The sequence below is a fragment of the Pristiophorus japonicus genome, chromosome 13 (assembly GCF_044704955.1).
Source record: "Pristiophorus japonicus isolate sPriJap1 chromosome 13, sPriJap1.hap1, whole genome shotgun sequence".
NCBI classification, from domain to species: domain Eukaryota; kingdom Metazoa; phylum Chordata; class Chondrichthyes; family Pristiophoridae; genus Pristiophorus; species Pristiophorus japonicus.
In genome coordinates, this window is record NC_091989.1 from 168,873,116 (window position 1) to 168,889,112 (window position 15,997).

Consider the following 15,997-nt stretch of genomic DNA (forward strand, 5'->3'; position numbering starts at 1 on the left):
ATTTCAAATGAGTGTACCTGCACTTAAAAATATGTATGTTCTATTGAATTGCCTTATGCTAAAATGTTATTGGTTGTTTAAGAATAAATTGCATGGGTGGCGCCGCAAAAACCAATAAGGTATTACATCTTTTATATTATGTACACAGTAGCACAGATAAGCGGATCGCATGAAAACAGGGATGTTGGGTATCTAAATACATTCAAGGCCTTATCAGTGTCATATGCTCACATTATGAGAAAGACGGTATCGGCAGTGCCGGTACAACACTAGGGTCAGGCTTCCAGAACTTCTATGTTCAACCTTAAGATGTAGGGGCTTTGTTGGGGGGGGGGGGGTGGTGCATCTTCTGCAGTTGGTGGAGGAGTGGACAGGCAGAGTGCTTGTCATTCCTTTCATAATTATTTGAAGCTGTAACAGCTGGCCTATTACTTTGTTGTCAGCTCATAATAATGAAGCTTTGTGAACCCATGATGGACATGGATATGCCTGATTACACAGAAACACTGGATTCGTCCTATACCATGCTTGAGTTTGACAGCCTGAGGGTACTGCCACCAAATAACGGTGAGTTTTGATGGGTAAGTGAATTTGCTTGTTTAACTGGAGAGCTCTGATGTGTTTAAGATTGCACTTTAACTAGAATAATAACTTAGCTCTAATAATTCGTCTGCTTTAAAATAAACCACAAAATATTAGGAAATCTCTGCTAGCTATGCTTACATCGCTTGCAAATTCAAATTCCAACTGGAAAGACAGCAACAAAACGAAAACTGAACTACGAAACACTTGAGAATTTCAATTTTACAACTCAATCTTAATGAGTAAATTTAAATTTCATTGTTCTGTCTATCAATTTACATAGGGCACATGAAAAACTTTTCATTGTGTTCATTAAAAAATGTAACCAAAAGTAAACCTCCAACAAACCTTTAGCTGCCATCAAGTTGTCAGTAGGTTTGCACGTATGTCGGTCTATTGATTATGAGATAACAGAATGTGGCACGGTAAAAAAAAATAAACACATATACCTAAAACATGTTTCATTTCTACATTTGTTTTTCATGTAAAACAAGGGAAACATAAAGAAGTATTAAAGCATTTTGAATAAAGTATTACATTTATAGGAATTTGCAGCTTGGCTTTAAAGGTTAACGGTATCTAGGTCACTAGAAGGCTATTTGATTTGTAGCTAAAGTTTAACCAGGTTGCAGCTTACAGTACCTGTGTTGAAACCAGATTGTTAGATGTGTCGTTTTATACTCTAACATCATACCAATACTATGAATAACAGGAAGTCTGTCAGAATAGCAGCTGTTTTTTCTTTATAATCTATTGATTAAAAAATATATATTTATTTGCTGAAACAAAGTAAATTATCATTAAACAAGGGGTTGTGTTTTATTTTAAATTAGATTACAAACATTTGCAGGAGACTGATTTAAATGGCTTTTTGAGTCACTCGGTGCTATTATTCTAAAGTAAATGTGCCACACGTTTTAACTGGAACGAATAAATCTGATAGGCTCTTTGAATCCATTTTCTTTTCCTGGTGTGAACTATACTGCTGCCAAAGCTCAACTGTGTAACTGTGTAATCTTTGCCATTAACATAAAAGAACATAACTCCTGTGTAAAGTGCACCATAAAATCTGTGCAATCAAATTGCTTCATTCTTTATATGACTTTCTGCTCCGGTCTGATCTGATCTACAACGATATTTATGGAAAATTTAGAGTTTTATTTTTACAAGTACTATTTTATGTTTGAGAAAAAAAAATGTACCAGGATAAATTGATAATACAAAGGGGCATTATACAATGAGTGTCCCAATCATCAGAGAGACATATTGAGGTGTTACAAGTCTTGCCTGGTCACAAATGCCGAAGAATACAAAACAGGTCGGCGTTGGATGGATGGCGGGGTGAAGGGGTGGAAAGATGTGATCTGGGTGGGCCTCAAATGCACCTCCAGGATCACCGGCTAGGCCGCTCAGTGTCTGGCTCAACTAAGCAGAACACACCTGAAAATTAATCAAATGAGAGGAAAAGTGGATCTCATGGTTTCAAATTAACGAGCTGTTTTTCGCAAGATTCTGCTTTAAAGTGAGTGTACCCAGCAGTTATTGTAGATAGACTTTGGAGCAGGGCTCGTTTTTGCTGGGTTTCTGCCCTATAATGGCTGTGCTGTAGTGTCCAAGACAATCTGGGGCCTTATCTGTCTGCACTTACTGAAGCAGTGGCAAGCCCCTTTGTATTGTCAGTAGCAATGGCATCGGAGTCGGCAGATCCTGTGACTAGTCATTTCAATGACCAAGGGTAACTTAGGTTGAAATAAATGAGGTGTACTTTGAAGCCTGCAGCCTAAGAGATTGCCAGAGTTAGAGAAGAACTTTTAATGGATATATTGGCCTTGGAAGCAGCACAGATTCACCAGAATGTTACGAGGGCTGCGAGGGTTAAATTAGGAGGAGCGATGACATAAACTAGGCTTGCATTCCCCAGAATAAGGAAGGTTAAGGGATGATTTGATTGAGGTTTTTAGGATCTTGAAAGGAATTGATAGAGAGAAACATTTTCTGCTGGTGGGGAGTCTAGTACAAGGGGACATAACATTAAAATCAGAGCCAGGCCATTCAGGAGAGAAGTTAGCAAACACTTTTTCATGCAAAGGGTGATAGACATGTAGAACGCTCTCCCACAAAAAGCAGTAGATGCTAGTTCAATTAGTAATGTTAAATCTGAGATTGATAGATTTTGCTAGCCAAGGATATTAGGGATATGGAGCCAAGGCAGGTGAATGAAGTTAGGAAACAGATCAGCCATGACCTTAGTGAATGATAGAACATGTTCGAGGGGCTGAGTGGCCTACTCTGGTTCCGATGATCTGAGATGTTTTCTGCCTTACACCTGGTTTGAGCTGGCATCCGAGATCACCAGGAAACTTTGCCCGCCCCACATAGTAAAAGGTTCTATGTAACTGGTATAGGATTCCCAGTAGGCACTCCCTTGTATTTTATTACAATGAAGAACAAGGAACAGTGCAGGAAAAGAGAGCCATAGACTGCCTTCCCCTAAGTCTCAACTAGGAAGGTGGCACATTCCCCACATTCTCCACCATCCTCCGGCTCCTTTGAGCTCTGCGAATCATCTGGTGCCATATCCTCATTGACAATATCTAATTTCCCCGCCGGGTGAAAGTTTCTGAACTGGCTTGTGACAGAAAACAGGTGTAATATAGAGCTCCCCCTAGTGGACTACTGTGGTAATGCAACTGATGATATATATAAAATAAAAGGATCATGTGATGAGGTCACTTGACAAGTTCCTGTCGCGCCATCTTGAGTTTGTGTGTGTTTGTGATGTTGTAAAGAATATATCACACTATAAAGGAGGCTGGGGCATAGGAGAAAGGGGCAGGATCTTGGAACCTAGGTCTCCTGTTTTCCCTAGTCTTCAATATCCTCATGGTCATCTTCACACTACATTAGAAAGAATCCAATTGCCCTCTTACTCCTCCTCCTCATCATCTTCGAGTTCATCATCATCTATCTTCCATTGTTGTAATTGATCTGCAAAAGGATGGTAGAAGCTGAGAATGGCTGAGGATAACTCTCTTTGGAGTAAGGAGACAGAGAAGGGTATGGAAGCCTTGGTGACTGTGCAAGTCTGCACTTACTAACCTGCTGCCTGTACTGTCTCATCGATCTCACCATCTCCCATGGCTCGCACCAAGTGCGTCCCTTGCAGTTCCATGCCTGTTCTCATAAGAGGTCACCCCTCTGATCTCCAGAATGCCCCTCCAGTCTCCTTTTCACAGATTTCTCCAGTAACGAGATTGAGGGAATTAGCTGTGTGCTAGTGTGTGAGGGTTGTCTCCAAGTTGGCATCAGATAGCTGATGTAAGAAGTGTGCTGGTATGTTAAAGTGGGGAAGAGGTTGTAAAGTTTTACATGCAAGTAATTACTGTTCACAGATGGGGAGGTGGTGACACACATTGTACGATCCAGAATTAGTGACACTCTCAACCATAGGTTAATATGCAGGGCAACTTTTAATTTTAGAGAGTGAACAATATATAGGTGCCCCAGGCTGCCCAGGGTGGAACAGAGACAGTGATCAGTCTGTTAGCTTGCTGCTTTCATCAGAGCCACTGCCACCTCCTTCCACATGGCACTTGAGGCATTTTTCGGAGGTTTCTACCCATGAGCACCCAAGTCTTTCTCTCTTTTCTTGCATTGTGTCTGAAGGTTGGTCTTATTGAAATCATGTGCTATCCTTTCTGCTTCCTTGTAGTGCCATTCTCCCCTCTTTGGATACCGCTGTTGGATCCTCCACTTGAATACCTGCTTTATAGTGCCACAAAAATCACACACGAGCCATCCGCCACAGATACCTGAGTCAAATCACTGTGCCAAACACTTTCCTACTTACCTGCTGTTCCTCCAGCTTGCCACTGTAATCTTCAGCTACTCTTGGCTTTTTAAAAGCTGCGCTTCTATTTCCAAGTCGCCCAGTACAATACTTACACGTTTCATGGAATTTGCATGACTGAAATGCCAATGAATGAGCTAACTCTGTCATTTCCAGCAGGGTCAGTACTGGATAGGATTGGTGGATTGAAGTCTCACCTCCAGGGTGCAACAGTAGTGAAAATGGCCCAGTGGATTTTCAGGGCCTAAATTTTTTCAGGAGCCTCTACTCCCGTGCCCCCCACCCCTAGACATTAACTTGCCAATTTTAAATGGCCATAATAGTAACCCTGGGACCTGGCCAACTCAAGTCTTCTTCTTTCGTATAGTAGTAGCAAAGCAAATCAAATGTCAATATCTAAGTTAGGTATCCAGGCCAAAGCTTTCTGTGTAACAGCGTGCATATCTTGTATGCTACCTGTGAATTTCCTCTATGAGCAGTGCTCAATGTTTTCGCTGGGTAGTCCAGCATTTATATATTATTTTCCTGCAAACACTTTTCTTCATTAATCTTGGTTACTGCTGCCATTTAAATTGCACCATACTAGGTGATGAACATGGGGATTGATTTTGGAGTTTCCCACTATGCAAAATGACTTGCATGAGAAAGCAGAGAGCACCGGGGATGAGCAAATGCCCATGGAATGTCTCTGAGGCCAACGCTTGTAGGTCCCTCCACACATACCTGGACGTGTCAAAGGAGACCAGCCTTCACTGTCTCCACCTCACAAGAAGCTGTCACAGAGCTGTACCCCCTGTTGAGGAATGATTTGCAGAAAACATCTAAAATTAGTCTGGCTCTTCACTCTGTAGAAGGAAAGCTTTCCATGGCTTGAAGTTTTCATACTATAAGATCGTGCCAAGCCACCACAGATCCTATCCATCTGCCAAATCAGATAGTCTGCAGTGCACACCTATATCAAGCAAGTGACAAATACTATGTTTGTAAGGGTCTGAAATCGATGAAGACGAAGGCCCGTTCAAATGCCTCCCAAAGGACCGCCGATGGCCGCCGAGAGACTGGGCGGTACTTTGCCTGGAAGATTCCTCTAAAAGAGGCGGCAGTACTGCCTGGCGGCCAAACAATGGCTTACACCGTCAATCTGGGTGGCAACGGACGGGAGCTCTCAATCTCGGTAGCAAAGGCTCTTGCCGCCTAAGTGCCGCTGAGGATGGAGTCGAGCCCAGGGAGGGTGGAAGACCTGCAAATAAAAATCATAGTAAACAAGAAAAAACACCGGAACACCTTCAGAGGACTCCATTCAGGTAAGTCTGTAAAAAAAAAACATTTGAAATATTTTCTCTAACCTTTTATTTCCTTCTTCGTACCTACCTTAGAACAGCCTCCATGCAATGGTCCTTCCCCCTGCTGGTGGCGATTCCTGCCCGCACCAATCTGGCATCTCGGCAGGCGGGAGGCCACTTGCGCTACTTGGTAGCCAGAGGACATCAGCGGGTGGTTCTCGGCGGTACTCCCCTCCCGCCTGCTCCAGTCCAAGTGGAAACTGGGAGAGTGAGGAAACCGGAGGCAAAACTCGGCGGCAGTCGGCAGTAGCAGGTGGCAGTGGGCGGTAAGGCCACCAATATTGGGCCCTAAATGTCAACACCTTGATCACTTTTCATTTGGAAGGTTTCTGAGTGGCAGGGCTCTTTCAAGGTCAGGTAGCTATTGTGAAAATCTATGGCTCCATGAGCACAAACAGTCTGCACTCAGTGGTTAAGTTTCCCTTATCCAGGAAGCAACTTTGATGTCTTCATTATGTGGTGGTCCGCTGTCCCTGCATTATTAGAAGGAAAAACACTGGAGAGATATTTCTGAGGAGAATTCTGCATCTCTGTAAGGAGCTTGCCCCTTCGAACACAAATATCAATAGGGGAGAGTTGCCTCTTCTCTGGCTCATTCATGACCTGGTATAGTACTGGAAGCTTGTACACACAGTGAGATGAGGGCTATCAGCTTCTAGGTGGATTCAGGTGGGCCCCATTGGAAAGATCCAGGCTATGCCATTTGTTTTCACCCACAAAGAATGGATTTTGTTTTAGTTCCTTGAAGGGGACACGGCTGAGCCCTGGGCAACCTGCTCCGCCTCCAAATGGCAGACAGTTGCCAGATTTTCCAGTTCCATGCCACAGACAGGTGCTGGAGATGTCAGCCACATACAAATGAGGTGCTCGCCCACTTACCCTGCCAATCCAGAGGGGTCAGCGCTGAAGGGCACCGGTCGCTGTGAACTAAGACATAAACTCTGGGATCGGATCCCGTTGATTTCCCGTGCCAATATTTACCTCCTTCTCAGTATCCAAACTCACAAGCTTCGTTTTCCAGCAATAACAATCAATGCTAATATTTCATTACAAATAGTTATTCATGGACCACTAATTCAATTATCGTAGTGAGTATTAGAAACATAGAAACATAGAAAATAGGAGCAGGAGTAGGCCATTCAGCTGTTCGAGCCTGCACTGCCATTCAATAAGATCATGGCTGATCATTCCTTCAGTACCCCTTTCCTGCTTTTCTCCATATCCCTTGATCCCCTTAGCCATAAGGGCCATATCTAACTCCTACTGTTTCAGCAATGACCTTCCCTCCATCACAAGGTCGGAAGTGAGGCTGTTCGCAGATTATTGCAAAGTGTTCATTTCCATTCGCAATTCCTCAGATAATGAAGCAGTCCATGCTCGTATTCAGCAAGACCTCGACACCATCCAGGACAAAGCAGCACGCCATTAGCCAGAAACTCAACTGGACCAGCCACATAAATGCCCTGGCTACTAGAGCAGGTCACAGGCTGTGATTTCTACAGAGTGGCTCACCTCCTGAAGCCACTCCACCACCTACAAGGCACAAGTCAGGAGTGTGATGAATACTGTCCACTTGCCTCGCTGGGTACAGTTGCAACATCAGTGAAGAAGCTCGACACCATCCAGGACAAAGCAGCCCACTTGATCGGCAGGCCAATCACCACCTTAAACATCCACTCCTTCCACCACCGGTGCAATGTGGCTGCAGTTTAGAAACATAGAAAATAGGTGCAGGAGTAGGCCATTTGGCCCTTTGAGCCAGCACCACCATTCAATAAGATCATGGCTGATCATTCCCACAATACCTCTTTCCTGCTTTCTCTCCATACACCTTGATCCTTTGAGCTGTAAGGGCCATATCTAACTCCCTCTTGAATATATCCAATGAATTGGCATCAACAACTCTCTGCGGCATGGAATTCCACAGGTTAACAACTCTCTGTGTGAAGAAGTTCTGCTCATCTCAGTCTTAAATGGCCTACCCCTTATCCTAAGACTATGTCGCCTGGTTCTGGACTTCCACAACATCAGGAACATTCTTCCCGCATCTAACCTATCCAGTCCCGTCAGAATCTTATGCGTTTCTATGAGATCCCCTCTCATCCTTCTAAACTCTAGTGATTAAAGGCCCAGTTGATCCAGTTTCTCCTCATATGACATTCCAGCCATCCCTGGAATCAGTCTGGTGAACCTTCGCTGCACTCCTTCAATAGCAAGAATGTCGCTGACTTGGTCCGATCCTGTCACTGCTTTCCAAATGCGCTGCTATTTCATCCTTAATGATTGATTCCAACATTTTCCCCACTACTGATGTCAGGTTAACTGGTCTCTAATTACCCGTTTTCTCTCTCCCTCCTTTTTTTTAAAAGTGGTGTTACATTAGCTACCCTCCAGTCCATAGGAACTGATCCAGAGTCGATAGACTATTGGAAAATGATCACCAATGCATCCACAGTTTCTAGGACCACTTCCTTAAGTACTCTGGGATGCAGACTATCAGGCCCTGGGGATTTATCGGCCTTCAATCCCATCAATTTCCCGAACACAATTTCCCGCCTAATAAGGATATCCTTCAGTTTCTCCTTCTCACTAGACCCACTGCTCCTAGTACATTCGGAAGGTTATTTGTGTCTTCCTTCGTGAAGACAGAACCAAAGTATTGGTTTAATTGGTCTGCCATTTCTTTGTTCCCCATTATAAATTCACCTGAATCCGACAGCAAGGGACCTACATTTGTCTTTACTAAACTTTTTCTCATCACATATTTATAGAAGCTTTTGCAGTCAGTTTTTATGTTCCCTGCTAGTGCTAGCTTCCTCTCGTACTCTATTTTTCCCCCTCTTATTAAACCCTTAGTCCTCCTCTGTTGAATTCTAAATTTCTCCCAGTCCTCAGGTTTGTTGCTTTTTTTTAGCCAATTTATATGCCTCTTCCTTGGCTTTCCTTAATTTCCCTTGTTAGCCATGGTTGAGCCACCTTCCCCGTTTTATTTTTACTCCAGACAGGGATGTACAATTGCTGAAGTTCATCCATGTGATCTTTAAATGTTTTCCATTGCTTATCCACCGTCAACCCTTAAGTATCCTTTGCCAGTCTATTCTAGCCAATTCATGCCTCATACCGTCGAAGTTACCTTTCCTTAAGTTCAGGACCCTAGTTTCTGAATTAACTTTGTCACTCTCCAGCTTAATAAGGAATTCCACCATATTATGGTCACTCTTCCCCAAGGGGCCTTGCACAACAAGATTGCTAATTAGTCCCTTCTCATTACACATCACCCAGTCTAGGATGGCCAGCTCTCTGGTTGGTTCCTCGACATATTGGTCTAGAAAACCATCCCTAATACACTCCAGGAAATCCTCCTCCATCGCATTGCTACCAGTTAGGTTCGTCCAATCAATATGTAGATTAAAGTCGCCCATGATTACTGCTGTACCTTTATTGCACACCTCCCTTATTTCTTGTTTGATACTGTCCCCAACCTCACCACTACTATTTGGTGGCCTGTACACAACTCCCACGAGCGTTTTCTACCCTTTGGTATTCCGTAGCTCCACCCATACCGATTCCACATCATCCAAGCTAATGTCCTTCCTTACAATTGCATTGATTTCTTCTTTAATCAGCAACACCACCCCACCTCCTTTTCCTTTCTGTCTATCCTTCCTAAATTCTGAATAACCTTGGATGTTCAGTTCCCAGCCTTGGTCCCCCTGGAGCCATGTCTCGGTGATGCCAATCACATCATATCCGTTAACTGCTATCTGCGCAGTTAATTCATCCACCTTATTCCAAATACTCCTCGCATTGAGGCACAGAGCCTTCAGGCTTGTCTTTTTAACACACTTTGCCCCTTTGGAATTTTGCTGTAATGTGGCCCTTTTTGTTTTTTGCCTTGGGTTTCTCTGCCCTCCACTTTTACTATTCTCCTTTCTATCTTTTGCTTCTGACTCCATTCTATTTCCCGCTGTCTCCCTGCATAGGTTCCCATCCCTCTGCCATATTAGTTTAACTCCTCCGCAACAGCACTAGCAAACACTCCCCCTCGGACATTGGTTCCGTCCTGCCCAGGTGCAGACCGTCCGGTTTGTACTGGTCCCACCTCCCCCAGAACCGGTTCCAATGCCCCAGGAATTTGAATCCCTCCCTTATGCACCATTGCTCAAGCCACATATTCATCTGAGCTATCCTACGATTCCTACTTTGACGAGCACGTGGCACTGGTAGCAATCCTAAGATTACTACTTTTGAGGTCCTACTTTTTAACTTAACTCCTAGCTGTCTAAATTCGTCTCGTAGGACCACATCCCATTTTTTACCTATATCTTTGGTACCTATATGCACCACGACAACTGGCTGTTCACCCTCCCTTTTCAGAATGTCCTGCACCCGCTCCGAGACATCCTTGACCCTTGCACCAGGGAGGCAACATACCATCCTGGAGTCTCGATTGCGGCCGCAGAAACACCTATCTATTCCCCTTACAATTGAATCCCCTATCACTATCGCTCTCCACTCTTTTTCCTGCCCTCCTGTGCAGCAGAGCCAGCCACGGTGCCATGAACTTGGCTGCTGCTGCTCTCCCCTGATGAGTCATCCCCCTCAGCAGTACTCAAAGCGGTGTATCTGTTTTGCAGGGGGATGACCACAGGAGACCCCTGCACTACCTTCCCTGCACTGCTTTTCCTGTTAGTCTTCCATTCACTATCTGGCAGTGTACCCTTTACCTGCGGTAAGACCAACTCGCTAAACGTGCTATTCACATCATTCTCAGCTTCGTAGATGCTCCAGAGTGAATCCACCTGCAGCTCCAGTGCCGCAATGCAGTCTGTCAGGAGCTGGAGGCAGATACACTTCCCGCACACGTAGTCGTCAGGGACACCGGAAGCGTCCTTGAGTTCCCACATAGTACAGGAGGAGCATAACACGTGTCCGAGCTGTCCTGCCATGACTTAACCATTAGATTTACCTAATTGGGCAACAACGATGTTAAAAGATTACTTACTGATAAAAGAAAAAGAAAAACTACTCACCAATCACCAGCCAATCACTTACCCCCTTGGCTGTGATGTCACCTTTTGATTTCTTTCTACTTCTTTTTTGCCTCCCTGCTGTAGCTGCACCGGCTGGCCTCTCCAAAGCTGCTCATGTCTCTCCGAACTCCCCAAACTGCCAACGTGTTGGGCCTTTTATAGGCCTGCCTCTCCAACGCTGCTCCTGCCTCTCAGAACTCCCTGAACTGCCGCCGCGTTGGGCCTTTTATAGGCCTGCCTCCAACGCTGCTCCCGCTTCTCCAAACTCCCCAAACTGCTGCCACGTTGGGCCTTTTATAGGCCTGCCTCTCCAACGCTGCTCCCGCCTCTCCGAACTCCACTGTGTCAGCGAGTTTGAGATTGGCCGAGAGTTACGACGGGACTTACAGCAAACAGAGCCGATTTTACAGCAAACAACAGTCTATTTAAGAACATAAGAACATAAGAAATAGGAGCAGTAGTAGGCCATTCGGCCACTCGAGCCAGCTCTGTCATTCAATGAGATCATGGCTGATCTTCTACCTCAACACCACTTTCCTGCACTATCCCCTTATCCCTCGATTCCGCTAATATCCAAAAATCTATTGATCTCTGTTGTGAATATATTCAAAGACTGAGCCTCCACTGCCCTCTGGGGTAGAGAATTCCAAAAATTCGCCACCCTCTGAGTGAAGTAAATGGTCGACCCCTGGTTCTAGATTCCTCAGCCAGAGGCAACATCCTCTCGGTATCTACCCTGCAAGCCCTGTAATAATTTTTTAGGTTTTAATGAGATCACCTCTCATTCTTCTGAACTCTAGAAAAGATAAGCCTAATATACTCAATCTCTCCTGCTAGGACAATGCCCCTATCCAAGGAATCAGTCTGGTGAACCTTCGTTGCACTCCCTCTATGGCAAGTATATCCTTCCTTAGGTAAGGAGACCAAAACTGTACACAATACTCCAGGTGTGGTCTCACCAGGGTCCTATATAATTGCAGTAAGACATCTTTACTCTTATACTCAATTCCTCTTGTAATAAAGGCTAATATACAATTTGCTTTCTTAATTGCTTGCTGTACCTGCATGTTAACTTTCAGTGATTCATGTACAAGGACACCCAGGTCCCTCTGAACACCAACATTTCCCAATCTCTCACCATTTAAAAAATACTCTGCTTTTCTACTTTTCCTACCAAAGTGGATAACTTCACATTTTTCCACATTATATTCCATTTGCCATGTTCTTGCCCACTCAGTTAGCCTGTCTATATCCCCTTGAAGTCTCTTTGCATCCTCCTCACAACTTACATTCCCACCTAGCTTTGTATCATCAGCAAACTTGGATATATTACATTTGGTCCCCTCATCCAAATCATTGACATAGATTGTGAATAGCTGAGGCCCAAACATTGATCCTTGCGGTACCCCACTAGTTACATCCCCCCAACCTGAAAATGACCCGTTTATTCCTACTCTGTTTTCTGTCCGTACCCAATCCTCAATCCATGCTAGTATATTACCCCCAATCCCATGAGCCCTAATTTTGTTTAGTAACCTCCTGTGTGGCACCTTATCGAATGCCTTCTGAAAATCCAAATACACCATGTCCACTGGTCCTCAGAGTCTCTACGCACTACTGAAATCGAACTCATGACAAAATTATTGTTAAATTTCCAGATTAAAAACAGGATTATTTCTCCAGAAAGATGCAGTGAGTGGAGGATAGTTACAGAATACAAATTGTGCGCATGACATCAATTCCAGCCACTTACAGCAGTTCAGTCCCCATGCGTGATTGATGGGTGATTACCCAATCCTCTCGATTCTGGCCAGGATTTGTGGTGTCACTTTTTGCGGTCTTCAATTATCATCACAACAAAGCTTCTGCATCCTGACTGAGTTAGAGATGAAACAAACTGCCCGTGCTCAATACACAACTTGGAGTAAATACTCTGAGATGGCATACCACCGGTGTGACCTCATATGCACAAGACAACTGCAAGCAACTCTCGCCCCCCTCTCGCCCCCCTCTCAATAACTTCTCCACTCGCCCAGACATACTCTGGGCCTTGGCACAGGCTGATGGTCTTAAGGCCCTGATTGGCATCCCACAGCTCGCCAGATTTATTCTGATGAGGCACGAGGACAAATCTTGGCCGCCTCTGTTCCGCCACACTGTGCGTCTCCAGAATTGCGCAAAGTTTGGGGTGCTAATAGATTTAGGCCTCAAAGGAATTTAAGCCCCAAAGGAACTCTTCCTAGTTACAAATAGCTGAGAGTCAATATTTTATTTGACATATATACTCTATCTATTTAAATTTCCACAGAAAAAATATAACAGATATTCCATGATTTGACAATGGACACAAATATTGTGTTCCTCACACTGCACCATTGTAGAATTTAGTGTTAAAATGATCATTGTATTCATAAATTGGTCTGTATTGCATACCAGATGGTAATAGGTGGCATAGTCTAAATATTAGAGCCAGACCTTTCAGGAGTGAAATTAGGAAATACTTCTACATACAAAGGGTGGTAGAAGTTTGGAACACTCTTCCCCAAACGGCAGGTCCCTCTGAACACCAACATTTCCCAATCTCTCTTGTGCTCCATTCCTCTCACCATCAAAATTGGATGGAGTTCAGGGCACATTTGCACTAAAAAGTAACATTCTATTAAGGTAAACACAAATACATGTCAGTTTGATCAGCCAAATACTTCACTTTCAGACACTACAGCAAGTGCTGCTCTGCAAGCAAGTCACTTTGTTACATCAGTCACAGATTGCTTAATAGCACATGTGCCCAGACCTGTATTACTATCACATTTAATCACTTAATATCTCATTGTGGCTGCACAGAACAGAAAGAGGTGTTTTGGAGATATTGAGGGGCAGGAGTAATAGACAGGGGAGCAGAAAGAAATGAGGGTGTTGCAAAGGCTTGTTAATTGTCTGTCAGGGGGAGACCTGAAAATTCTCATGGAGGAAAAAAAACCTTCTCCTTTGTTCAACCAGGATGGGGGAGAGGCTTCCTAGGTCCAGCTCTGCTTCTAAAGAACTCATTCCAGACAGCAATTAGAACTCATTGATCGACCAAATCTCCTCTGCTCTTCCTTACTTTCCCTCCCTCCATGCAGACAGCAATTAGGACCAATCAATTCTTCTCTATTCCTCCCACCCAATACATACAGGCCTGTCTCTGCTTCTCTCTATGTTTTGTATATTGAACTATCCAGTTTTTATGAATGAGGCTAACATGGTGGACGGAGTCTCACCAAAACTTATGAAATTTGGCATGCGACCCTCATCTAAATGAGGCTCATGGCCAGCTCCCATCACCTCTTAAAGTTACACCTCACAAATGGGGTGCACTGAGAATTGGCCATGCAACCTCAGGTTTCTGGATTTGCAGCAGTTGCCAGCAGGGCCTCACAAAATCCAGCCATATATTTTGACTGTTTACTTGCCTTTCCTACTCTCATTACCTATCTTTATCCACATTAAATACTATTTTTGGCTCCACAATCCACCTTTCCAACCTATCCCAATCTTTTTTATGTTTGGCTTCCCTCTTTTCTATTGTTAGAACCCCCAAGTTTGGTACCATCTACAAACACTGTAAACAGCAATGGCTCCAGCACATACTCTTGTAGTATCCCACCAGTGATCCCTTGCCAGTGTATAACTAGCATTTGTACTCATCTTAGATGCTATAAAATGATTGTAAAATCTTTCACCACCAACACAACTTATCTTTGAATCAAATTGTATCAGATCCTCTGCGACAGTAGACCATACAACTTGCCCTGGGATATCTGATTCGGTAAAGTTTGCATTTATAAATCATCGGATAAAAGCTCTACTAGGACTAGTTTTTCTAGAGAAAAAGATTAAGTGGCAGGGGTTGGGTTGAGGGAAGGAGACCTCCAACTGACATTTAAAAACAAGAGACAGAGCTGTGTGAAACAGCCTCTTAACTTATTGCCCAGTGATTGGGAGCAGACAAAATGGTAGAGCAATGTCAGTTTGCAGGAGAGTAAGTGCGAGATTGTATACGTACAAAATATAAATTCTGAATTGGTATGTTGTCTGAAGGTTCTTAGTAAAATACTGAGTTCTAATTGAGGAGAGGCTTAATTTTGAAGCATTGACCAAAAAGATTGGCAGTTGGAAAAACTAGCCTGGAATTTAGATAAACCAGATGAATAATGAACTATTTCAAACAAAGTTTTGATCCAGAATGATTCACAACCAGTGAAATTGGGTCTCAATATTTTCTAGAAACATTTGCTGTTTGTGATTAATTAGGGAATATTTTGTGCTTCATTCTTCATTATCGTAAGTTATTTTGATAAAATGAATGACACATTGTAAATCCAATTATTTTTAGACACAATGAGAAGAATAAGTGAATCATTTGAAATATGCAAGACAGTTCTGGCTGCATTAAAAGAATATTTTTATAGGTCAAAAACATACCGGTTTTACAGCAATTAGTACTCTTCTAGAGCTGCCCTGACAGCTCAGTGAATAAATGTATTCTGTGGTAAGTTGGAGGATCTTGGTTGAGCCTGCAGTAGGAGACCTACAATTAGCCTCAGAATACTTAGCCAAGGCAAGAGAAAAATTGGGGCTATTCCTCTATCTGATCTCTCTGATAAAAGCGTAGAAATGAAGGTCAGGATAGGATCAGGCTCAGTCATGATAGTATCCACATTGAACAGTCTGCTAACATTCACTGTCGAAACTCACATTCATATAGAATGACCACTTGGGTGATATATCATAGAAACATAGAAACATAGAAAATAGGTGCAGGAATAGGCCATTCGGCCCCTCGAGCCTGCACCACCATTCAATAAGATTATGGCTGATCATTCCCTCAGTACCATTTCCTGCTTTTTTTCCATACTCCTTGATCCCTTTAGCTGTAAGGGCCACATCTAACTCCCTCTTGAATATATCCAATGATATCATATGATATGGTGGGGAAAAAGATTGGGGGACTGGTCCTTGGGTTTAGATCTATTGTGGCAGTAACAGGAAGATTATCTGGCACTTAGCAGATGCACATCCCAGGCTCCAGCCTTCCTAGGCCATGTTTCTCTGACTCTCAGTTTCTTTCTCACCCACATCCAAGATAGTTTCTCCTTTCTGGGGTCTAATACAAAGCCCTACCACCCTCAATCTACCCTACAATATGG

At 43.6% G+C, this 15,997-nt stretch overlaps 1 protein-coding gene across 1 annotated transcript in view; it reads left to right on the forward strand.

The window, feature by feature from the left end:
• The first annotated feature begins 452 nt into the window (after positions 1-452).
• Positions 453-15,997, forward strand: part of LOC139278346 (hepatocyte nuclear factor 4-beta-like) — a 77,055-nt gene continuing 61,510 nt past the window's right edge. The window contains exon 1 of the mRNA XM_070897016.1: positions 453-567. Within this exon, the coding sequence (XP_070753117.1) occupies positions 453-567 (115 nt within the window). The remainder of the gene's footprint in view (positions 568-15,997) is intronic.